At 43.8% G+C, this 26,216-nt stretch overlaps 1 protein-coding gene across 2 annotated transcripts in view; it reads right to left on the bottom strand.

Annotated features, from left to right (window-relative positions):
• Positions 1 to 18,730, bottom strand: part of ZNF704 (zinc finger protein 704) — a 260,938-nt gene extending 242,208 nt beyond the window's left edge. For both annotated transcript variants that reach the window (XR_003038029.2, XM_025001516.2), the window contains exon 1: positions 17,835 to 18,730. Coding sequence is in view for 1 of the 2 variants with exons in the window: in XM_025001516.2 (XP_024857284.1) it covers positions 17,835 to 18,320 (486 nt within the window). In the remaining variant the exon portion in view is untranslated. The remainder of the gene's footprint in view (positions 1 to 17,834) is intronic.
• Between the last annotated feature and the right edge of the window lie 7,486 nt (positions 18,731 to 26,216).

Raw genomic sequence — 26,216 nt, forward strand, 5'->3', positions numbered from 1 at the left:
TTTACGTGATCCAGTTTGTATAAGTATTATGTGCTGGCATTTCTCACGTTGTTTTGGCATGTTTATTGCTTACAAATTTCTTTTTGTATTGAAAGAAAAATAACCAAAGCATTTTTGTGAAGAGATTCTGCACCAGGCAAGAAGACGTGACCTGTGAGCTTGGTGCCACTTTCCACAAAGTGGGAGTTCCTCACCCATTTTCTCATTCTTCTCCATCCCTTACTTCCTATTTCGGACAAGTTCTTTTATCCTGAAAACTTGACTCCTGTCCCACCTTTAGCCAAGACAAACAATAAGATTCTAAATACTAAAAGATCTGCACAAAACCTAAACAAACTAGGAACTCTCTACCCCTCATTTCCAATGCCAGAAAGGGGCTTCCACATAGAAACTCAGAGTGGGAGACTGAGAAAGGAAAGAAAGTCTGCCCAGTTCATTCAGGGACTTTTCTGCTGATGCCAAGAATCTGATATTAAAGTTGACATAGGATTATCTAGTAGGATGTAGACTGGATGTAATTCAACACCATGCTCACTGCTAGAAACCAAGTTTTATCTGGAATTTACAAGGAAGAGAGCAGGGAAGGAAAATGAGGACCAGTCTGTGTGCTCTCTCTGATTCCTTTCCCCTTTTTTTTCTGAACTGTAGGAGACTGGACTCCCTTGAGCTGTGGTGACCCCCTCACTGGGGTATATTCATCAAATGGGTGATTTTGCTGTACTGGATTTTCTTTTCTCTTCCTCCTCTTCTTGTTTTCTAATATATACTAACCCTCGTCTCCCTCCTGCCTTCTTTCCTTCCTGAAAAAGCACAAGGAATGACCAATGACTTATTGACACTGAAAAATAAAACCAAATGAGTATAGGTGCATATAAAGGAGCACGGAGTTGTGACTGTGGATGGGGACAGTGTTTCTTTAGGGTTTCCGTGGTGGCTCAGCTGGTAAAGAATCCGCCTGCAGTGCAGGAGACTAGGGTTTGATCCCTGGGTTGGGAAGACTCCCTGGAGAAGGGAATGGCTACCCACTCTAGTATTCTTTTGAGGGGGTGACAAAATGTTCCAAAATTAGATTGTGGTTGATGGCTGAGCAACTCTGCAACAATACTAGAAAATACTGACTGTGTAAAAGGAAGCATTATATGGTATATTATGTGAATTATATAATAATAAAGGTATTGAGAGAGAAACAGACAGAAGGAGCACTACAACTGAAGTGTTGCTGAGCTCCTTACTCCTAGGCACCTCCCCTTCTCTACCTGCACTCTCCCCCTAGACGTATTCTTACCCAGTTTCCTCACTGTAGATATTGTCCACGTGCCCGTGACTTCTGATGTCCATCCCTGGTTGTCTTCTCCACCTGCCTCCTGCCTACCTGACATCTTCACACAGGGGTCTAACCGGCATCTCACACTTAACACAGTTAAGACCCTTAACAACAGTTAAGGGTGAACTGTTGATTCACACTTTCCAGACCAAATCTTCTCTTTCTCCATGGATTCTGAGCTCAGCAATGGACCACCATCCACAAAGTTTACTGTCTGTCTCTCCAGCTAGAATGTGAGTGGAAACCCTTCCCAAGTCTTTTTTCTTCTGAGTCCTTGGAGCTGACAAAGAGTACAGCTGTTGAATGAATAACCATGGGATTGAATGAAGTAGTAACCCCCCACCCCGCAAATTTCTTTAAACAATCAAACCATTAACTTGTCACTGAATTTAAACAAGATCTTTGAGATATCTCCATTTTAACACATAAAAAATAGGCATAGTTTACAAACAATGAAAACTACATCATTTCTATTATGGTTTTTAAAGTAAAAAGAATTTTCTCTAATAACCTCTGTGCTAGATTTCAAGAAAATTTCAAGTGACAAAATCAATACAGAGAGTTGAGAGACCTATTTGAATAGAAATCTCTTTTAGAATAAGAATAAAGAGCTGAAAAATATTGCTGTCACCCAACAGATGGCTAAGCGCGCATTTTCAGAACCTCTTAAACATCCACCAAGTACTCGCGTAATGGGAAATCCAAATAGCAGTCACTGTTCCCTTTCCATAAACCCTATCTTGGATCATTTCAAACCTTCCAGTGGCTCTTCCATATGATCAACCTCCTCTTTCCCACCTAAGATGATATAGTGTCCAGTGCTTACATAGGCCCAAGGGTCCATTTTCCTCCTTTTACTGAGACAACTTTTATTGTGAGTTATATCTGATGAAAAAGATTGTTTTTCCTTCAGATATTCTTCACATTTTCATTTTCATAAGTCCTAATAGCAAGAAGATCAAACCAGTCAATCCTAAAGGAAATCAATCCAGAAAATTCATTTGAAGGACTGATGCTGAAGCTCCCATACTTTAGCCACCTGATGTGAAGAGCCAACCCACTGGAAAAGACCCTGATGCTGGGAAAGATTGAAGGCAGGAGGAAAAGGGGATGACAGAGGATGAGACGGTTGGATGGCATCACCAACTCAACGGACATAAGTCTGGGAAAACTCTGGGAGTTGGTGAAAGACAGGGAAATCTGGCGTGCTGCTGTCCATGGGGTCGAAAAAAGTCGGACACAACTCAGTCATTGAACAGAACTAAAGATCCTTATTGCTAACATTTCTACTATTTTTCTAAGTTTGTTAAACTAGTTCTGAGTTTTAAGTATATGAACTTACTAATTGAAAACACTGTCAAAAGCTTACATCCAAAAAAAAAATTGTTAAGCTAAACTTTGGATCCTAACCCAAACTGATACAAATTAATGGTTTCTTCTTCAGCAAGCACTTGTAGGTGACTTTTAAAGCATAAACAAGCTAAGTGAAAGTGTTTATGAAAACTGTATTTCATGTTGTTTTAATTTAAACTCCAAAATAAAGTCCTTCTCTCCTTAAATTTCCATTGTTGCTTAGGTAACAATCCCAATTATTTTTTAAATCTGTTGGCCCCAAATGTTTTCTGAAATGTTTGACAAATATGTCATTTGGTAAAAAAAATTCTATATGTATGTGTGTATATATAGATATATATATTGTCCACAAAAACTGCCCCATTTTTCTCCAATACATTTTTCACATCTGTAAAATGGAGATAATAAAATCTACCTTCCAAGATCACCAAGTTAGCTATGAGTTGTTGTTGTTCAGGCACTCAGTCATGTCCCACTCTCAGCAACCCCATTGACTGTAGCACGCCAGGCCTCCTTGTCCTTCACCAACTCCCAGAGTTTGCTCAAACTCATGTCCATTGAGTCAGTGATGCCATCCAACCATCTTGTCCTCTGTCATCCCCTTCTCCTCCTGCCTTTGGTCTTTCCCAGTATCAGAGTCTTTTCCAATGAGTTAATTCTTTGCATCAGGTGGCCAAAGTACGGGAGCTTCAACTTCAGCATCAGTCCTTCCAATATTCAGGAGTGATTTCCTTTAGGATGGACTGGTTGGATCTCCTTGCAATCCAAGGGACTCTCAAGAGTCTTCTCCAACACCACAGTTCAAAAGCATCAATTCTTTGGCTCTCAGCTTTCTTTCTAGTCCAACTCTCACATCCATACATGACTACTGGAAAAACCATAGCTTTGACTATATGGACCTATGTCAGCAAAGTAATGTCTCTGCTTTTTAATATGTTTTCTAGCTTTGTCATAGGTTTTCTTCCAAGAGAGTGATGAGCATCCTCTATAAATTATAATGCATTAAATGCTGGGTAATACTGAAATATTGAACAATAGCCAATAAAGAGTCCAACACAGGGTACTGAGTGTTAATAAATGCTCAACACCTTTATTTGCAGTAGTCATACTGCTATTGACAGAAAATGTGTCAATCTGCATATCCTATGGGATGTATATGTTCCTTTTCATTTAAACAACTGTGATACTTTCAATCTTGTGAAAACCATAGTATTAAATACACTCGCCTTGGTATCAGCACTGTGTGATATTCTGCTCCCTGGGCACCTTGTAATTCTGTCATGATAGCACTTCCCACATCTCCTGTCTCCCCCACTGGACTCATCACAGAGCCTGATTTACCAAGAGAAGGAGGGTTTTCTACCAGGTTTTAAACTTCACATGGAGGACTGGTGTTCACAGATACACAAGTGAAAATTCACCACATATAATACTCATTTTTTTTTATATTGAAGAAATTAGCAGCTTTATGAGGAAATATATTTCAAAGCTTGCAAGACCCACTAACAATATTTTAACCTTGCTCTGTGACAATTTATTTCTTTAATAATGGTGTTTTAGTAATTTATCCCAAGCATAAGCCACTTATCCATGGATTTCCCATTTAGAAAAAATAATTTTAAACTGGAATTTCCCAAAATGCATCCGAAGGAAAGGTGTTCTAGAAAAAAATAAATAAATAAAAGGCTCCAATAAATATGTAAATGGTCCAATAAATATGTAAATGCCACAATCTATATTCACCTTCTTAGAAATTCAAAATGGCCCTTGTTATCTAAGGCCAATAACTTACTCATGGGTATATAGGTGTTATACTTCTCTTTCAATTTCTTTTATGTTTAAAACATTTTATAACTTGCAAAAAAAAAAAAAATCTGTATCTTTCTTTTTAACTGGAATTCCCCTAAATTGTTAAACTAGAGTCCTTTTCTCCTCCTTACTAGATATCTTCCAATATGGAAGCAAGCAGGTACAAGCATTTAGAAGGATACATTGAGCTCTGCATCCCCATTTACCCAAAAAACAATGACTTCTTCCCCAAACAAAAGTACAACAGGTCATAGACACCAATGCAGAGGTTTTCAGCCCCAAGCAAGTTAGAGGTGAGAGGTAACATCACTGGTATCGACATCACAGGTCTTAGCGACACAAAATTCAATGTGTGTGGTAAGACTTTCCCCTCCTGCGTGGCTAGTACCCAGGCTTTTTCCAAAATAAGAGCTAGACATGTGAACAGACTGATGAACTTGAGGGCAGGAATGTTTTCGTCCTCTTTGCACAAGTAGATAAATGACTCTCAGCTTCCTGAGATGAAAGGGAAGATTCAAGCTCACCACTGATACAATGGAACACTCAGAGTTCAGAAGAACGAAGTCACTTCAGGAAGCAGCTCTCTGAAATACCTTGGGAGTGTGGAACAAGCAGGAAGCTCTAACAGTCAAAATGACTGTAGGATTTTGGGTCCTTGAACAAAGTTCTACAAAAGATTCTTTTCCGGAACCAAAAAGGAAATAAATTGCCATCCATCTCTAATTTCAGGAGGTCTCTGGCCATATTTAATAACAATAGGCAAATTTCTCTGGTGATCCAGTTGTTAAGATTCCGCCTGGGGACATGGGTTTGAGCCCTGGTCGGGGAAGATTCCACATGGCATGGAGTGACTAAGGTCATGCGCCACAATAAGAGAAACCACCACAATGAGTAGCCCTTCCCTCCCCTCCCCCCGCCACTGCTTGCTGCAACTAGAGAAAGCCCAGACACAGCAACGAAGACCCAGTGCAGCTAAAATAATTAAAAAAAAAAAAATTAAAAAATAACAATAGGCAATGGCAAAACAATATTATCCCAATTTTATCTGATAACACTGAAGCACTGGGACATCAAGTTATTTGATGAGGCCATGCAATTAGCAGTGGAGAAGTCAGAATTGAAACCCAGAGCCTGTGCTACCTCATTTCCTGATTTACGAGGAGGAACCAGTGGGGAGGGGGCAGAGGGCAGGGTCATCTGCTCTGATTCAGTCATGTTCCCTCTTGCCTTACTAAAGAGCCCACAACACAGATCCTACTAATGGACTAAAATTATCCTGCTTACAGGTTTTACTACATGATATTTCAAGGCATGTAGCCTTTAAAAAATTGGATTTAATTTAAAATGTCAAAGCACTTTTGACATTCACTTATTTGAACCAGCCATCCCCAATTAGTCCTTCATCAGGGAGACTTTACTGTCACTCGGCCTTCCAGTATGACAAGAACATAAGGAAAGCAAGTGTGTCACTGCTGAGTGTGGTGTGAGGCCTGGAAAACACGCTCTTAGTCCACATGGAGCTGTGGACAGGCAAAATCCTTTTAATTCTTTGCATCTCAAAGCTCCATGGTCTTCTGCAAGATGAATGAACCCCTCTTGTATGTTACTGTAGAGTTCTTACCCTAAAATTACAGACTCTCCTTCAAAACTCTAGTGTGTGTGTGGATGTGTGTGCACTCAGTCATGTCTGACTCTTTGTGACCCCATCGACTGTAGACCACCAGATTCTTCTGTCCATGGAATTTTCTAGGAGAGAATACTAGAGTGGGTTGCCATGTCCTTCTCTAGGGGATGTTCCTGACCCAGGGATCGAACCCGCGTCTCTTGCAGTGCCTGCACTGGCAGGCAGATTCTTTACCACTGCACCACCTGGGAAGCCCCTCGAAACTCCAGAGTCGAGCCTACTTCCCCCATGTATAAACTTTAACTCTGGATTTTCCAAATAGTACCTTAAATGAAAAGTGAGAACTTAATCACTCTAATTCCACTACACAAATCTCAGAGTTATTATATTCTGTTCCAATTCATGCAGTAAATGAGAGCAACAGAAGTTATTTGTCAAATTTCTGATCTAAACTCATCCTTTGCCTAATTACTCAGGAATCACCTCCTGTCCAAATCATATAATCTTCTTCATATAGATTGGCTACAAATGCTTTAGGATACATATCAAAATTTCATCCCAACCTGTTGTAGCCATGCAAGGTCTCTCAACGGATCTAATCTTGACCTTGGGGATAAAGAGGAAAAGGGGCTTTGAACCTCTTTATCGATAACTTGGCAGGAATCGGCCAGGCTGTGGGCTCCCCAGAAGTGGAAATCGGTCTAATTCACTCTTTTTTTCCTACATGTATATCAGGAACATGGCATGCAATGACCTATAATAAACATCTCCTGAGGGAATGACCAGAAACCTGGAGAGCAAACCCAAAGAAAATCATATTTCAAACAGATTCAACTAAACAGGTGGGTTGGTTACAAGTGCCTCTGAAAGTGTTACTCACTTACTCATGTTTGACTCTTTTCGACCCCATGGGCTATAGCCCACCAGGCTCCTCTGTCCATGGAATTCTCCAGGCAAGAATACTGGAGTGGGTAGCCATTACCTACTCCAGTGGATCTTCCTGACTCACGGATCAAACCTGGGCCTCCTGCACTGCAGGCAGATATTTTACTGTCTGAGCCACCCACCAAGGAAGCCCCAAGGGCCTCTAAGTCTCAGATATTTCAGAAAGTCTAATGGAAACCATGCATTTACCTTAGAAGAGATGGGACAGGGCAATGAAAGGTCAAGTTTCCTCAGCTTTAGCAGACATTGTATCAAGCCATGGTGCAACACTGGCTGCTCCATGTAGACCAGAAGCTCTGACAGTGCACACTGCTGTGGGAGGGACAGGCTCCCACACCTCTCCCCTTGGAGTCCCCCTGAGTGGGCAGGACAGGGTAATGAGACCAGGACGGATTTACTAATGAACAGTGTCCAGGGGCTCTCAGAGGCATCCTGCCTATATCTCTCTGCTCCTTCTCACTAAGCTCAGGTGAGCAGACTCCAGGCAGGGCTGACTTTTGACCTTTCCTCCTCCTTTCCTAACCCTTGTGCTATGGGGCACTGCAGGCTCAACTAGTAAAATCTGGTAGAGGAGGAGAGGCCCTACTTAAGGGCTGAGTATAAACTATGTTTTCTATGCTGGTTTACCAGGCGCACCACACCAGAAATTAAGGGAATTTGGTTCACAATAAAATGGGGCTCATCTGCTATTTATTACCATCCTCTGGAGGCTCAGTGGTAAAGAATCCGCCTGTCAATGTAGGAGAAGTGGGTTCAATCCCTGGATTGGGAAGATCCCCTAGAGAAGGGAATAGCAACCCGCTCCAGTATTCTTGCCTGAAAAATCCTACAGACAGAGAAGCCTGGTGGGCTACAGTCCATGGGGTTGCAAAGAGTTGGACACAATTTAGCGACTGAACAACAACCACAAACAACAACAAGAAGTTGTCCTCTGAGCACACAAGTGCCCTGGGGATTGCACAGGGAGGGGGGCTGATCTGAACAGGATTCACAGAGGGTCCTGCCCACCTCCCACAGCCACAAGTGAGACCACCTCTCCCTGATGTATTTTAGAAAGCAGAGTGTTCCCAAAATAGAAGTGGATAAACAGTGAGGGGTGGATCACTTCAAGAAACTGATTTTTCTAACTACAACTCCAAGGGAGTAAACTAGGTACAGACAGATCATTCCAGGCACAAAGGACTAACTCAGCAAGGAGGGCGATAACTTGGCATTGGCAGACCAGGTGCTAATCCTGGCCCTGCCTAACTGGCTAGTCAGCCCTAACTGGACAAGGCATTTCTGATTTTCTAGCCCCAGTGTCCTGAGCAGTTGAAGGAGGGTGTTGGGTTACCAGATAATCTATTTCACTTCCACGTCTGGCAGTCGACAGTTCAGTGAATGACAACTTTGTCTGGTATCAGAGGCACATGCCTTCCCCTCGAGCCAACGCAGACCATGTGCAGCACATATACTTGCTAGCAAATTGAAATTCAGTGCTTGCACTCAGTCCCTGCCAAGGGCTTCGTAAAGTCATCTGATAGCCCAGAAATAGTCTGAGAGATGTCCCTACAGAGCCAGCACACACGAAGCAGATTCCTCTCGATTAACATTTATTAAGCATTGAAAGTGGACACTTTGACATATATCATCTCACTTAAGTGCCAGAGAATTGATGCTTTCGTACTATGGTGCTGGAGAAAACTCTTGAGAGTCCCCTGGACAGCAAGGAGATCAAACCAGTCCATCCTAAAGGAAATCAGTCCTGAATATTCATTGGAAGGACTGATGCTGAAGCTGAAATTCCAGTACTTCGGCCACCTGATGCAAAGAGCCAACTCATTGTAAAAGACCCTGATGCTGGGAAAGATTGAAGGCAGGAGGAGAAGGAGATGACAGAGGATGAGATGGTTCGATGGCATTATTGTCTCAATGGACATGAGTTTGAGCAAACTCAGGGAGATAGTGAAGGACAGGGAGGCCTGGGGTGCTGCAGTCCATGGGGTCACAAAGAGTCAGACATTACTGAGTGACTAAACAACAACAATCTCACTTACAAACCTTTCTTCCCAATTTTCCAATAGATGAACTCTTAATAGAACTACAAGCAGTCTTTCAGGTCCAGATTTCTCCTAAACTTATTATATAACAGTACATGATCAAACTCTTCAGATTCTCTGGCTCTCATCCCTAAACTAATATACAGCATCGCAGAGCAAAGTCTGGTCTTGTTATCTCAGCCCCCTACTGCTTTGCCTTCACTAAGTAACAACTTATACTAGAATTCTTCCTCCGTTTGACAGTGTCCTTATATTTTTTTCTTTTATAAAAAATAAAGTTCTGGTTGAAGATATTTACCTGCTATTCATCATTCATCATTCCTCACCCAGGAGGTTAGTTTCTTTAGATTTGAGGGGCTGTGTGTATCTTACCATTGCCCATAAACCTGAAAGCTTCTTTGATCAGAAATTGACAACTGTGTAATACAAAGCTTCTCTTCTTGTCTCATTTAAAGCCCAACTTAGTGTCCATGATAGTAACCAAGCATCTCAGATACTTAGTATCTATTCCTCTATTTCCTGAGCTGTAGCAAATCCTCCTCAATGTAAATAGACATAAACATCAAAAACAAATAGGGAAAGATTAAAAGCACAGGCTCTGGATGTGAACCACAGCTCTGCTGTGACCAACAGCCTCAGGTGTGCTATTTCAGGTCCAAATCGGTATATTCAGCTGGAGCAGGTGTACATGCATGCTCAGTCACTTCAGCAGTGTCCAACTCTTTGCGATCCTATGGACTGTAGCCTGCCAGTCTCCTCTGTCCATGGGAATTCTCCAGGCAAGAATACTGGAGTGGATTGCCATGCCCTCCTCCAGGGGATCTTCCCTACCCAAGGACTAAACCTACATCTCCTGCATTGCAGATGGATTTTTTACTGCTGAGACAATGGGGAAGCCCCCAACTGGAGCATATTGATTCTCAAATCATAATTTCTCAGGAAATCCTCCTTCATATAAAGTATTTAGCACAGTTCCTGGTTTATAAATATTCAGAAAATATTCATTCATATTAACATTATCTTGGAATCCAAACTGTCCTGCATTTCATTCTTATTTTTTAATGATTTTATTGGTTCCCCTTTGTTTTCTCCAATCCACTGACCCCTCACTTTTTACCAGCCCATGGCCCTTTCCTGTCCTTACTTTTCTTAGGGCCCATAGTCCATCATTAGAGTCACAGCAGTATCAACTTCACCAACAATATTTTCTCTCTTTCCATTGCTCAACCGCCTGGCTAAATTCAGCTCTCTGCTTTGTCTCCAAGAGACATCAAAGGCTTAATGGTACTAGATACGGAGTTGGACTGCCCAGGGCTCAAACCCCTGATCTCCCACCTAACACTTGCGTATTTTTAAGTAAATTGCTTATCACTTCTGTAAAATGAGGATGATATAATAATGCCTGACAGGGATATGTAATGAAGTTTCAATGAGACTGCACACTTAGACTTGCACTTCGCGTGCATGCTCAGTCATATCCGACTCTGAAAACCCAATGGACTGTAGCCTGTAAGTCTCCTCTGTCCATGAAATTCTCCAGGCAAGAAGACTGGAGTGGATTGCCACACCCTCCTCTAGGGGATCTTCCTAATCCAGGGATTGAACCTACATCTCCTGTGTCTGCTGCATTGCAAGAAGATGACCGCTGAGCCATGGGGGAAGCCCAGATCTGCTCTAGCATAGTCATTAAATAACTTAATAAACATTAGCTCGGATTCTTTTTGTTATTATTATTCTGTGTTTCAACCAATGGAATGAAGATGGGAAAATCACACACCCAGACAGAGTGCTTACTCTGTCCATGTAGAAGCACCAACATCAGGTGGGTCCTTGATACTATCCAGCTGCTCTATTTGATTTCTCTGGTACATCTGTTCTCCTGCTCTCCCACAGCACTACATCCTGGCTTCAGCTCTTCAAATCTCCTTCAGTCTCAGCTGATGACCTTCCCTCCTGCTGCAGGGGGAAACATAAGCCATCAGATGAGTACTACTTGATCTGACCACCATCCAATGCACAACCACCCACATCAGGACCCACTTTCCCTATCTTCTCTCTAACTCAATGGAAGAAGGGTCTTTGCTTCTATCAAAGGCCAGTATCAATACTTGGCTTCCAGATCCCCTTTTCCAAGGACTTCCTCTTGCAGTATCCCTCTTATCTCTGCATCTTTGGTTCCTCCCTAAGGCGACTCACAACAATCCTCACCTCTTGGTATTCATGCCCTTGCATATTTCCTCCCCTCAAGTGTGGGTGGGACCCATCTTTTACTTTTAAGCAGTAGACTATGGCAATGATGATGGAGTACTGCTTCTGTGATTACAGTGCCTTATATGAGACTCCACCTTACCAGCAGACAGGGACTTAGATTCTCCTTGCTGACTTAATGAAGTAAGAGGCCATGCTGAGGAAATCATGTAACAAAGCACTGCAGAAGTGGAGGTGGGGCTGAGGGAGAGGGGCACCAGGAACTGAGGGGAGCCTACATAGGAATAGGCAGCAAGAAGCTGGATCCTCAGGCCTGCAGATGAAAGGGAATGAATTCTGCTAACAACCAGAGTGAACTGAGAAGTGAATTCTTCCCCAGTCAAGCCTCCCAATGAGAACACAGCCTACCCAACACTTTGACTACAGCCCTGTGAGACAACAGCAGACCCAGCTAAGCCTGGCCCTGACTCCTAACCCACAGATGTTGGGAGAATGCTTGTAAGCCAAAAAGCCTATGGTACAGTAAATCCCCTACATATGAAGGAGTTCCATTCTGAGAGTGCTTTTGTAAGTCTAATTTGTTTGTAAGACCACCAATGTTAGCCTAGATACCCAACTAACACAATCAGCTCTAAGCTGGATTCGGTGTTTGTGCATGCTCAGTTGTGTTCAACTCTCTGCAGTCCTATGGACTGCAGCCCACCAGCCCCTCTGTTCACGGAAATTTCCAGGCAAGAATACTGGAGTGGGTTGCCATTTCCTACTCCAGGGATTGAACCTGTGTTTCCTGCATTGGCAGGTGGGTTCTTTACCAGTAGCACCACCTGGGAAACCTGGGGAGCTGTACTCAATAGGTTTATAATACTTTTCACACAAATAATACATTTTAAAAATAACAAAGACATAATCTTACAGCACCTTGAAAAGTACAGTAGTACAGTATAGCAGCTGGCACAAAAGGGCTGGCATCGAGTGAACAAGCAAGAAGCGTTACTGAATGGAGGAGGGAGAGGAAGTAGGAGATGGTAGAGCTGAAGGACTGTCAGCAATAGGAGATGGAGGGCAAGCTGCAATATCACATTGATGACATCAAGCATGAGTAACATTGCAGTTTGCCCTCCACTGGACACTCCTGACGTAGACATTCTATCTACCCTCTTGAAAAAGCAATCCAGTGATGTCTAGGTAGTGGCTCTTTTTTTCTCATTTTCTTTGTCATAGATGACACAGCAGCACTGGATTGCATTCTGAACAACTGCTGCAACCTTCATGCCCTGCTCTACCTTTGAGTCCTGCAACTCAAAAACTAACAGGCCCTCCTCAGATAAAGAACATCTCCTTGCCGTCTCCTGTGCTGTGACGCTCTTTGGTACTTCCATAACTTCTGGAAGCATCTCCGGAACTTCCCAGGCAGTTACTGTATCTGCATTCACACTCACTGCCTCACCACTTATTTTTACATCATGAAGGTTGGCTCTAGCCTTGAACCAATGAAACAAGCCATAGCTGTCATTAAAAAATGTGCCCTTTGATTCTTCACTGTGTTTCTTCAAGTCTTCATAAAGGCTTTTAGCTTTTTCTCAAATCACCATTAAGCTGAGTGGGACTCTGATCCTGCACCCACACACTGAGAAGTTTCTCCATCTCCATCACTTTTCTATGCTTCTTCAATATTATTGTGGACATCATTGGCAGAGCAGACTTTACATGTTCCATGATCTTGTCCTTAGAGTCATGCTGATGGTTGAATGATTCATGTTATAGAATAATTAACATCTACCATCTCTTTGCCTCACTCCACCCTCAATTATTTTCACTTTTGTTTCCATTGTTATTGCTTGGCCCTTCTTGGCAGTACCAGCTACATCACTGCTGTTTTTACACTTGCTTCTGGACATCCTGGGCTTGAAATAAAGACACTGTACTACTGGACTCTATACTGTACTGTACAGTAAAGCATACAGAAGCACAACCACTTGCAGAGGATGCACACTAGTGACCAAGTATGCCAGACACACGAGCTAACTTACACGCTTGGACACGTGAATGTACATTCGCACCTTTGGAAGTTTGCCACCTGAAGGTTAGTATGTAGGGGGCTTATTATGCTTTGTTACACAGCACCAGAAAACAAATATACTTCCCATACAGGTAACAGCTAATTCCTACCGTGCTACGGTCTCTATATTAGCGCTACTGTGCGTGCGTGCATACTAAGTCACTGCAGTTGTGTCCAGCTCTTCGCAACTGTATGGACTGTAGCCCTCCAGGCTCCTCTGTCCATGGGATTCCCCAGGCAAGAATACTGGAGTGGGTTGCCATGCCCTCCTCCATGGGATCTTCCTGACCTAGGGATTAAGCCCATGTCTCCTGTGACTCCTGCCTTGCAGGCTTACTGCAGAGACTACTGTATCTTATCTTTAAAAAATTCTAGACCATATGTTCTCCAGATTCTCCCCCTTCTCTCTACTTTCCTTTCTAGCAAAGGACTTTTAAAAGAGTTTGAAAGAGTTTTTCACTGTGTTCTCACCTCTGCTCACTGCTCAGGCCACTCAGGTCACATCACTGACTTTACATTCTTTAGTTAAGAATACCAATACATTGTGCGTTATCTAATCCGAATGAACATGTCTCTGTCCTTGTCTTACTCAGTATCCCAGTGGTATTCAACACAGTTCATTACTCCCTACTTCTGGAACTATATCTTCTCCTGCCTTATTGTACTTTTTATTTTCTAGTTTTCCTCTGACTTGTTTGGTTGCTGTTTCTCAATTGTCTTTGCTGGCTTCTCCTTCCACACCCAAACTTAAACAGTGCTCTGCCCCAGAGTCTGGCCCAAGACTGTCCTCTGGCTTGCTGCACTCCCTTTCTTGTCCCCAGCTTCAATATTATTGCGGACACCATTGGCAGAGCAGACTTTACATGTTCCATGATCTTGTCCTTAGAGTCATGCTGATGGTTGAATGATTCATGTTATAGAATAATTGACATCTACCATCTTTTTGTCAATTGTCTTGGACATGTGAACGTACGTTCGCATCTTTGCTACACAGCAGGTCACACCTGCTTCTCCCGTATTTTTCTCTCCAACCCTAATCTCGCCTCTAAGTTCCACACCTTACAGCCATCTACCTACTTGCAGTTCCCATGCCTATGTCTAAGCATCATCTCAGACTTAACATGCCCCAAAGAGAATATTTAATTGTTTCCCTCACAAAAACCTGTTGTTCTCCAGCTTTCCCAATATCAGTAAATGGCACATCTAACCAACCTTTACATTGGGGTCTCACCCCAGATTCCTGCCACCTAATCCATCAGCAAGTTATCGCAGGTGGATCTTCACAATTGATCCTGAATCTGTCCCCTCATGTCTAACTCCACTCTGGTCCAAACTGCTTGGCCTCTCACATGCACTTCCACAATCACCTTGGAACTGGATCCCTGCCCCTCCCAGCTGCCCTCTATATCCCACACAGCATGACCCTATTAAAAATACAAACCATGTATCAACCTAGAGGGGTGGGATGGGGAGGGAGATGGGATGGAGGTTCGAGAGAGAGGACATATGTATATCTATGGCTGATTCATGTTGAGGTTTGACAGAAAGCAACAAAATTCTGTAAAGCAATTACCTTGAATTAAAAAATTAATAAAAAAATACAAACCACTTTGTATGCCTTTACTGCTTAAAACCTTGCAAATATTTTTTCTCCACTTTTAAAGGCCCACCAAGCTCTATGTCGCTGGCCTGTAAGCTAGCTACCTGACATATTGCCTACCTACCAAGCTGCAGCCACACTCGGCCTTTTCTCCTTCCCACCTCAAGACTTTTGCAATTTTTATTCTGGAACGATCTTCCCAAACTACACGTCTCAAATCTCAGATCAAATGTCCCCTCCTCAGGGAGGCCTTCTCTCTACTAGCTTTCTTCTCTTCCTCCTCGATAGCATCAGTTCCCTTATGAGGGGATACATCACAATCTCAAGCACCAGGCTTCTTTATTTGTTTGGATGGTTGTTGCTCTGGATTCTCTTGCAGGATGTGGGCATCTGGAAGGTGCTGTGTTCTAGAATAGTACCTGGCACATAGTAGGTGTTTAATAAATATGTGAATAAATGAATGCCTGCTGCTGCTGCTAAGTTGCTTCAGTCGTGTTCAACTCTGTGCGACCCCATAGACAGCAGCCCACCAGGCTCCCCCGTCCCTGGGATTCTCCAGGCAAGAATACTGGAGTGGGTTGCCATTTCCTTCTCCAATGCATGAAAGTGAAAAGTGAAAGTGAAGTCGCTCAGTCGTGTTTGACCCTTAGCGACCCCATGGACTGCAGCCTACCAGGCTCCTCTGCCCATGGGATTTTCCAGGCAAGAGTACTGGAGTAGGGTGTCATTGCCTTCTCCGAATGAATGCCTAAATATATATATAAATATAAATATAAATATAAATATAAATATAAATATATATATATATATATATATATATATATATAATATTGCCATTCGTGGGCTTCCCAGGTGGCTCAGTGATAAAGAATCTGCCTGCAAAGTAGGAAATGTGGGTTTGATCCCTGGGTCAGGAAGATCCCATGAGTACTCTTGCTTGGAGAATTCCATGGACAGAGGAACCTGACAGGTTACAGTTCATGGGGTGGCAAAGAGTCGGACATGACTTAGAGACTAAACAGCAAATTGACATTCTTAAATGCATTAGAATAAAATGATCGTATTTTATTCATTAGAAAACCTCTTTAGATGCAGTGTCAAGATGACTTTAAAGCAGCAAAGATTATAAAATTATACCTCAAACTATTCAATATATAAATTTCTGAAAAGTTATGGGCAACCCAAAATGTTATAAAATAAGGCCCATTTTGAAAGAATTGAACAGAAATTTGCCTGGAGATGTGAAAATCTTTTTCTGATAAAATGAATGATCACATCAAGTTCTTTGGTTTTTATCAATTTGATTTTTCTATATTGGGTTTGCTTTGATCACAGGACATAAATTATAATTAATTTTTCCATCACAAATTGTGCAATGACTGTCCAAACTACAAGACATCTTTTCAGTATTTCTGGACAAAAATGGTAAGGAGTCACTACTCTTGTTACTTAATATCACTGATGCCATGTGATTTAATTCCAAACCCAGCTATATCCTGTGGCCATACAATGCAGGCTTTTTATTAGACCATGGTAATGAGGGTGGTCATGGTCTGGATTCCAACAAGCAACTGTCAAAAACTATCATCCCAAATGACCACTTGCTGAAAATTTCTCACTCCCAGAGCTGGTACTTCCAGGGTGGTCTAGGAAAGAAAGTTGTGCCCGTGTCTACTCTGGGGCTCTTTAAATGCTAATGTTTAACATTTCTTTGGAACTGCAATTTCATGCTTTGAGGAGTAGACTTTTTTTCTGGTTCCTTTTTTTTAAAGGTTTAAAAAAAAAAAAATAGTCTCTATCTATTAAGCTCATGTGTTTTTCTTCCTGAAATAGCAATATCTTGTGAAAATTCCCATCAACAGTGTTATTCAGTGGATTTTAAGCACCAGAAAAATCTTCAGAAAAATCACTCACTCCATTGCTTACCACTTGCTGCCCTCAAAACTTCTTAGCAACATACACTGTGCATGAACCTCAACGTGGTTTGCTTTGTCCAATCACATGCCTGAAAGCCCAGCCAGTCAGTTGTGTAATAATAAACCCCTTATCTCCTGAAGATACACAAACGGAAAGATCTCTCAGTGCTTCAGTACACAAGGGACTTTGCTTGAATTCTCAGCTGAAATTCACATCCATTTTAAATGCCAAATGACCCCCACTTTCTCTGGTTTCCTTTTTTATTTTTTTCTCATTTGCAATTTTGAGGAGGGGGGGAAAGAACCCCAAATGCTAAACAATGTCGAGTTTAAACGGGGTTGGGGGGTTGAGGGGGTGGGAGGCACTGCCAAAAGCTGCCAGCAAAATATATGTAGAAACCCAGGGCTTGGTTCTTGCTGTCCTGGGCTTACCGGTTCCCTCACAGGAGCCGGTGACGGAAACTCACCCACAATTGTTCTCGGATGCAGAAGGGGTTGAGAGATTGACAAGAGAAGCGGTTTGCTAGTTTCCACGAGCTAGACTAGTCCTCGGAATAAGGGGAAGGGGGACCCTCGTACTTCCTGGGGACGAATATTACCTCACGGCCACCTACCTCGCCCGTCCCCACCAGGCGCAGACCGGCTCCTACCTCGTCCCGCCTCCAAGTTCCCCGCCTCACCCGGGAGAAGCGTCCTTTGCCCGCAACCCACCCCGGACGAGCACGCCTAGGCGGCCCTGGAGGAAAGGGGGAGCGGCCGCCCGGGGAAGGTGTGGGGCCCGAGCGCTGAGCTTCATCAGTCCCCTCGCTCGGCCCGCGCGGCCGCCGGACACACCCCTCCCGGGCCGGCCTCTGCGGTCGCGGGTCCGGGCCGCAGCCGGCGCCGCGCCGGAGCCCGGGGCCAGTCCCCCTCCCCGCGCCCAAGGGTCCCGCGCGCGCCCCGGCAGCCGGCTCGCACCTTCAAGGCGCCCCGGGCCGGGCCCTTGGGGAGCGCGCGGCCGGGGCCGAGGGCCACGAAGCGCTCGTCGCCGTCCTCGTCGTCGTCGTCGCCGTCCACCACCTCGACGACCACCTCCTCGTCCTCGTCCTCGTCGTCGTCATCCTCCTCCTCCGCGCCCCCTCGGGGCTTCGCCGGCGCCCGCCCGAGCCCCCTCCGCCGCCGGCTCCCGCCTTCTTCGTCCTCGTCTTCCTCCCCCAGAAGCAGCAGCACCGGAGACGAGGCTGCGGCGGCGGCGGCCCCGGCGCGAGGGGGGTCGGTCCCGGCGTTGCGCGGTGGCGGCAGCGGCGGCCTCCAGCTCTCCGGGGCCGGGGCCGAGGCGGGCGGCGGGAGCCCGGGCAGCGCGCCTTCCCGGGCGGGCGCGGGCGCGGGGCCGGGCGGCTGCAGCGCGGCGCTGCCCCGGCGGCTGCCCAGGCTGGAGCGCTTGGCTAGACGCCGCGCCTGCATGCCTGCCCGCGGGCTGCCGGCCGCCGCGCCGAGCCGGAGAGTTGGTCACCTCCCCCTCCTCGTCCTCCTCCTCTTCCTCCCCGGGCGGCCGCTGTGGTCGCAAGGCGCCCGGGGCGCGGAGCTGCCGGGGGGCTGCGGGAGCCGCCTCCCCGGGGCCGCCGGCTGCCACTGGCTGCAGAGGCGCGGGCGCCGCCTTCGCTGGACCGGCCCGCGGGGACGCCGGCGGCTACGGCGGGGCGGCGCGGCGGCCGCGGGCGGGGGTGGGTGTGAGCGAGCGGCGCGCTGCCGCCTCCGCCGCCGCCGCCGCCCGGGAGCCGCGGGCCGCGCTGCGCTCCATGCGGCCGGCGGCCGGGCCCGCGCGCTCCGGGCCTACAGCTGCCGTTCCCCGGCGCGAGCTGCTTGTGTTGTGTGTTTTCCACCACCGCCCCCCTCTTCGCGAGCCGTTCCTCGCAGCCCTCCAGTCCCCCTCCCCCGTGCAGACAAAACCCGGACTGGATTTATTTCTCCAACCCGCAGCCTCCGAAAATCGGGTCCCTCCGACCAGTCGGCCCGGCGAGCCGCGGGGGCCCGCGCTAGCCCACGGCTGCTTATTCCCTTCGAAAGGAGGATCGACTGGGCTTCTAGAAGTAAGGTTGGCAGTCCAAGTCAGACTTTTGAAGGAAGAGATTTGCCACAAGTCATTTGATGATCTTTACCGGGCCAGGCTTGACTACTCTTGAGCTTGTACGAAATCTCGAGGAAGGTGTACCAACCCGAGATTTGGGGTTAATTGCTAACCTGACTCATTTGGATTTTTGAGACGCTGTTTCTGGACATTGCCCGCCAATCTCTCCGGCTCCTTGAACACACCGTTCTAGGCCCTGCCTTTTGAGTTCTCTTGGCGCTGTGCTGTCTTGCAGCTTTTATTTCTGCGTTTTTTACCTTGAGTGCCTGATTCTAACAGCTTTTGGCTCTCACCATTCAATGTGCAGACTGCTGGCACCGTCCGGACCTTGGGAGAAACAAACCGGGGCAAGGGTTCAAGATTACTTGAGTTTGTTGTTGTAAAAATTAATATGAAGTGAGATCAAGTGTGGAAACCAAGCACAAAACCAGTTTGCCACATGACATTGTCACTTTCTAAGGATTTTTAGGTGTGACAAAGAAAAGTCATTTGCTAGTGTTTGGGGTTAGGCTGTATGTAAACCGCGTTGTTTACATTCAAATTAAAAGCCAACTCCACCTTTGTCGCTGAAGGCTCTGGAGGATCTCCAAACACTATGCAGGTGCCTCCAGAAGACCAGTGTAAATGATGCCTTTGCCCAGCTCCCTTTCATGGTAATGACTGTAGATTTAACATCACATGCCCTGTTAGACACTTGAAGGCTGCTCATTAAATGCTCACTTATGGTATCTTCCAACTGTTGAACATTTCCACTGGGATGATGACGAAGATTCTAAAATGAACTTTTTGTTCTCCCTGAATCAGATTAGCTTCCTGATAGACCTATTTCGGTAATGACATTCTCATTAGAATCATTCAGGCCCAGCATAGCGGTATTTTATTCATTCCCTTCTCTACCTTATTCCTAGAGGCAGTTGCCCACAACTCCACTGGTCTTTCTGAAATGCCTCTGGAATGCACTCATTCCTTCTCATTCCCAAGCTCCTACAGAATTTTATGACCATAAAAGTTAGCGTTTCTAGCAAGCTTCCTATACCTAGTTTCTCAATAACACACCCTCCCCTAACCCTCTCCAAACATAAGCACCAGGTTCATCTTCCCCAAACTTCATTCAGATCAAGGTATTTTCCGGTGGAACTTTTCATGTGTCAATATTCCATTGGAGAATTAAGAGAGAGAGAGAATAAAATGGTCTGAGCAATTTAAGAGATGGATGTGCTTGATCGAAGCATGAGACAGCAGAGGGGTCAGCTAAGAAGTAAACTAATCAGTATTAGTGACTGTGAAGAATGAAGGGTCACTGAAGTGATTTCATCCCAATTGCAAGAAATCTCCCTTGGTTGATTTGGAGAATGATGTTGGGGAAAGACAGCAGAGTCTTTCTCTGACCAGGAAGAATAAGATCAGAGGCAAGGGGCTGGCTGACAGATACAAGGAGGGTGATGGAGGGAAACAAAGGTGAGACAAGTGGGCTAATGGTTAACCATGTGGTCTCAGGAGCCAGAATATCTGGGTCTGAATCCCAGCTCTGAACTTACCAGCTATATGCCTTTACTCACCTTACGTCTGTGCCTCAGTTTCCTTATCTGTAAAACAGGGATAATAGTAGTACCTACCCAGTAGGGCTTCCCAGGTGGCACTGTGGTGAAGAATCCACCTGCAATGCTGGAGACTACCTGCAAGGCAGAAGCTGCGGGTTCAATCCCTGAGCCAGGAAGATCCCCTGGAGGAGGAAATGGCAGCCCACTCCAATATTCTTGCTGAGGAAATCCTATGGACAGAACCTGGCGGCCTATAGTCCATGGGGTCACAAAGAGTAGGACACAACTGAGCACACACACAAACACATACACCCCTAATAGTTAAGTTGTTTTGTGGGATAATGAATTACTATGTGTAACGTCTTAGAAGAGTACCTGGCATAGGAAGGTCTATATAAGGGCTTGTTATATTAAATGTATTCATGGTGGTGGATAAACAAGGTGTTTTGGGGTACTGTCAAAGAATAACAAGGTAACTTTCCTTCAGCAAGTTCAGAACTGTCAGTAACTTACTAACCTGCCTTTAAAGTCCAGCTAGATCTTATCAAGGGGCTGTGGACAGGCCAAAGATAAGCTTTTTATGTCTGAAACTGTCATAGATGATGGAGAGTATTTTCCTGACAACTGAGAGGAAAGACAGAGTAAAGTTTGTGATTGGTGTTCATGGTTTAGTGGAAGAAGTTCTAATTTACACCACTTACCTTCTTTCAAAATAGCTACATGTATTTTGAAATCAACTGTTCTTTCGCTCAGGCCACCTTAATGAAGTCCACATGTACCCATTCCCTGGTCCCACTAGGCCTGAGACGCTCCCCTCGGAGTGGGAGAAAAAGACTGACTTTCGTGTACTGGTACTACTAAGTTGAGGTTAATGTTCCAGAAGAGGTTTGTTCTCAGCTGGGCTTTGAGGGAAGAGAAGGATCTAGATGGGCAGGGAGAGCAGTCTTATCCAGGTAAGTGCAGGCCACTGCAGACCAAGCTCATGAAATCAGAGCATATGAGGCAAGAAGTAAAATCAAATTACCTAATTCATCAGGAATCAAGAATTATGTCATAACATGGGTTCATGGCACACTGCTCATGGTACTCATAGGCTCAGAAGTCAAGAACTATTAATATCTCATGATGTCAGACATGAGTGCCTGACATTTGCTTCCCTCTCCTCTGTTCTCTAAACATAACACATTTTTACTTGTAATACTGGGAACACTTGCCATTGAGCATGAGGTGTGCCTCTAAGTCATGGGATACAGAGGCATGTCTCCAGAGAGTCCGGTTTAACATGTCATTATTCACGCCACCATTCATTCAACATGTATTTATTGAGCTCTGCTAAATGCCATGCATTCTTCTTGGCACCGGTGTGCAATAGCAAACAAAATAACCCTCACTGGAGAGGGGAAATAGACAACCATCAAAGAAAATAAGTGAACTCTATGATTTCATAGATGCCGTAAGTGCTACAGAGGAAAATAAAGCCCAGAGGTAGAGAATGCTGGAAGTTTAACAAAAAGAAGTAAATATTTATACTTAATATTTATTTAATGTATTTAATTTCTTCTTATTATTTTTAGTTATTTTTAAAGTAATTTTTATTCACATATAGTTGCTTTACAATGTGTTAGCTTCTACTGTACAGTAACAAAACATGTACAGTAAAATGAATCACCCATACACATACATATATCCCCTCCCTTTTGGACTTCCTTCCCATTCAAGTCACCACAATGCATTAAGGAGAGTTCCCTGAGCTATACAGTAGGTTCTCATGAATTACCTATCTTACACATAGTAGTGTGTATATGTCAATCCCAATCTCCCAGTTCATCCCATCCCCACCTCCTTTCCCCCTTGATATCCATGTTTGTTCTCTACGTCTGTATTTCAATTTCTGCTTTGAAAATAAGACCATCTTTCTAAATAAGATCATTTTTCTAAATTCTACATATATGTGACACTTGTTTTTCTCTATTTATTGTAATGATCTATAATTATATTTATTAAAATTTATTATATATTTCTCAAATAAATATATGTTTCATATTATATTTAATATAAATAAATATATTAAAACAAACTGAGAAACAGTACGGTCATAATGTAAAAGTTGAATGAAACTTGCAGCAGTGAGTCCTTTCAAGCATTATAGTGAACTCTTTTTCTGTTAAACAGGATCAGTTCTCTTATGCATCCTGTAGGCTTTGGCTGAACAACCGGAGAAGGGCTGATGAGGAAGACAGATGATGGACTTTGGAGTAAGCGCCACCCCACAACCATGGAGCAGCTGGCTGCCTCGTACCTGGTCTTCTGATCCTCAGTGACTCTTAAACCATTGAATTCTGAGCCCTAAAGATACCCAAAGCATTTTTAAAAAACATGTACTAAGAAATTGTACAAAGAAAATCAGGCTCAATTTAACATTTTGTTCAATTTTTTAAAATCTAAGATTCAGAGAAAGAATAATCACACTCCCCAGATCACAAAGAACTGACTCATTGGAAAAAAAACCCTGATGCTGGGAAAGATTAAAGGCAGGAGGAGAAGGGGATGACAGAAGATGAGATGGTTGGATGGCACCACCAACTCGATGAACATGAGTTTGAGCAAGCTCCAGGAGTTGGTGATGGACAGGGAAGCCTGGTGTGCTGCAATCCACAGGACTGCGAAGAGTCAGACACGACTGAGTGACTGAACTGAACTGAACCGAGACCACAAAGTATAACCATAACCAGGACAGACGTGTAACAAATGCCTACCCTCCCACAAGAACTCTTTTCTGTCCTTGAGAACCTTAAATAGATGGATTCCTTGAGCGTGGCAACTCCTTTTAAAAATTACTTTAAAACTAAAAGTAAAAATCTGCCCTTTAAACAAGTAATAACAGTAAGATTAAGTTAGTTTTTCCACACTTCTGGGAAACTTAAAAATGGTTTCAGATGATGACTGTCATCCTACCGTATGAAAAATAGATTAAGGTTAAGAGAATCACTCATCTATTACACCCTTCAGGCTAAAAGCCTGTATAAGTCAAGCATAAACCTCCACCCAGATAAATGTTTCTTCCATGAGCGATTAACTCAAACTCTCAACAACACAGTGTACTTTCTACAGAGTTCTTTAAAATGTCTCCCAGAGACTTGGATCTTTTTTCAATTTTTCATTATTATTATTTTTAGTGAGCATAAAACTGATAGAATTACTTTTTATGAGACACATATTTGCTGTTTTGGGGTGGGGTGTGTGTGTGTGTAGGGTGTGTGTGTGTGTGTGGAGGGAGAGAGAGGGGTTTTGTTTGTTTCCTGATCATGTTAGTCATCTTACATTTGCACTTGAAAGGCAATAGAAAGAACACTGGACTGGGATCCCAGAGACATGGGTTTGAATCCTGATCTGAGGATTATTTGCTCTATGACTAGTTATGTAATATGCTTAGTCACTCAATCGTATCTAACTCTTTGCAACCCCATGGACTGTAGCCTCCCAGGTTCCTTTGTCCGTGGGGATTCTCCAGGCAAGAATACTGGAGTGGGTTGCCATACCCTCTTCCAGGGGATCTTCCCAACCCAGGTATCGAACCCAGGTCTCCTGCACTGCAGGTGGATTCTTTACCATCTGAGCCACCAACTGGTTAAGTCCCCTAATCTCGGCAGAGTTCACAAAGTAAGATTAATGAGTTGTAGTCTTTAAGGTCTTTTAACTTTTGAGTGCTATCATGGAAGATATGGACCTGAAGTATGTTTGAAGTTTAAGATTAAGCCAAATGCCCATTATTCAAATCCACAAATGACATCTAGTATGTAAACCTACAAATGTATGTAGGATTTTTTATAGACAGCTCCTCTAAGCCAGTGTGTTGTGCTGTATCTTAGGACTGCCATCTGAGTTCTGATCACTCTCACCCTTAATTCCATAGCCCCTCCCTGCTTTGCTGGGAATGCAAAATTATGAAATTGTGTAAACAGTTGCTGCCATCTTATTTTGCTAGTTATATCTTTGGTGGTAAGATGCCCTAATGACTACAAACCAGGTAGTTGCTCCTTTATATTATTTATATTAACATCTTTTCCCACAAAGTGAGAATTGCCTCCACCCAAGATGTATAGTTACTTCCTATTAATGATATTTTCATATCTCTGAAGTTTTGCTCTCATCTTTCTTATCCTTTCGCTTTTTAAAAAATCCAAGATCATTCTGGTACAAGTAACTGAAATCCCCATTCACCTAAAATGAAAAAGGAGGGAAGGGATTTATCAGTTTGGGTAACTCAACCACATTTTAAAATTAAAATTTTAAAACACTAAAAAGCAGAGGCATCACTTTGCTGACAAAGATCCATTTAGTCAAAGCTATGGTTTTCCCAGTAGTCACATATGGCTATGAGAGTTGGACCACAGAGAAGGCTGAGTGCTGAAGAATTGATGCTTTTGAACTGTGATACTGGAGAAGACTCTTGAGTGTCCCTTGGACAGCAAGGAGATCAAACCAGTCAATCCTAAAGGAAGTCAATCCTGAACATTCATTGGAAGGACTGATGCTGAATCTGAAGCTCCAGTACTTTGGCCACCTGATGCGAAAAGTCGACTCATTGGAAAAGACCCTGATGCTGGGAAAGACTGAAGGCAACAGGAAAAGAGGGTGACAGAGGAAGAGACTGTTAGACAGCATCACTGACTCAATGGACAGGAGTTTGAGCAAACTCAGGGAGATAGTGAAGGATAGCAAAGCCTGGTGTGCTGCAGTTCATGGGGTCTCAGAGAGTCAGACACGACTGAGTGACTGGACAACAACTCAACCACAGATGAGCCTGGGTTTGGGGAAAGTTAGATTCAGGGCTTATATGATATATGGTTGTCTGTCTTTCTGTGTGTGTGTGTGTGTGACTTGTTTCATTATCTGACCAGCTAGAACCAGCTCATAGGCAGCTCTGACCATGCACCTGTCAGTCTTATAACCAAAAGCAAAGGAACTCTCTGCATCTGCAACTGTTAAGGAAATCCTAGCAAAACACCCTGGAAGGCCCTCTGGGTTGTGAGTCTGTGTCTGTGGCCAAGGGTGGAATGCTGTGATTGGTGGCCTTCACTCTGCAACATGGTTAAAGGGGAAAAGGGTAGTTACTGTCCTGAGCAGAAAAAGAACATAAGAGACCACTATATCTTATAAATATAACCAATACTATTTAAAATCTGAAACATGAAAATAGGTCAAAGGAAAAGAAAAACACACCTAATCTCCCTACCCGAAGACAACCACTGATATTGTTTTGGTGTGTTTATTTTAATTTGTTTTCTGTGCATGCTTTTTTTGTTTCATATTGCTTTTGCACCTGTTTTTACAATTTAAGCTTTCACTCGCATGTAGCAATATAACTTATAGGTGGATTATGAGCTAGAAGGAAAGAAATAAGTCATGAAAATATTACAAGAAAATGTGCATGAATGTTTTTTATAAACTCTGGGGAATGACAGCCATTATAAACAGGATATCAAGTCAGAGCCATAGCAAAAGGCTGATAAATTTGACCACAAAGCCCCTTTAAACTTTATGGTAAAGGTACCATTAAAGAGATTGTTGGCAAAAGATTGTTGGCTTTCAACATAAAATCATTGATTAATATACAGCCAAATACAAATAATTCAGCATTATTAAAGCAGTTAGATACAATGCTTACCTACCAGACTGGTAGAAATGTTA

Source organism: Bos taurus, chromosome 14 (assembly GCF_002263795.3).
Source record: "Bos taurus isolate L1 Dominette 01449 registration number 42190680 breed Hereford chromosome 14, ARS-UCD2.0, whole genome shotgun sequence".
Classification (NCBI taxonomy): Eukaryota; Metazoa; Chordata; class Mammalia; order Artiodactyla; family Bovidae; genus Bos; species Bos taurus.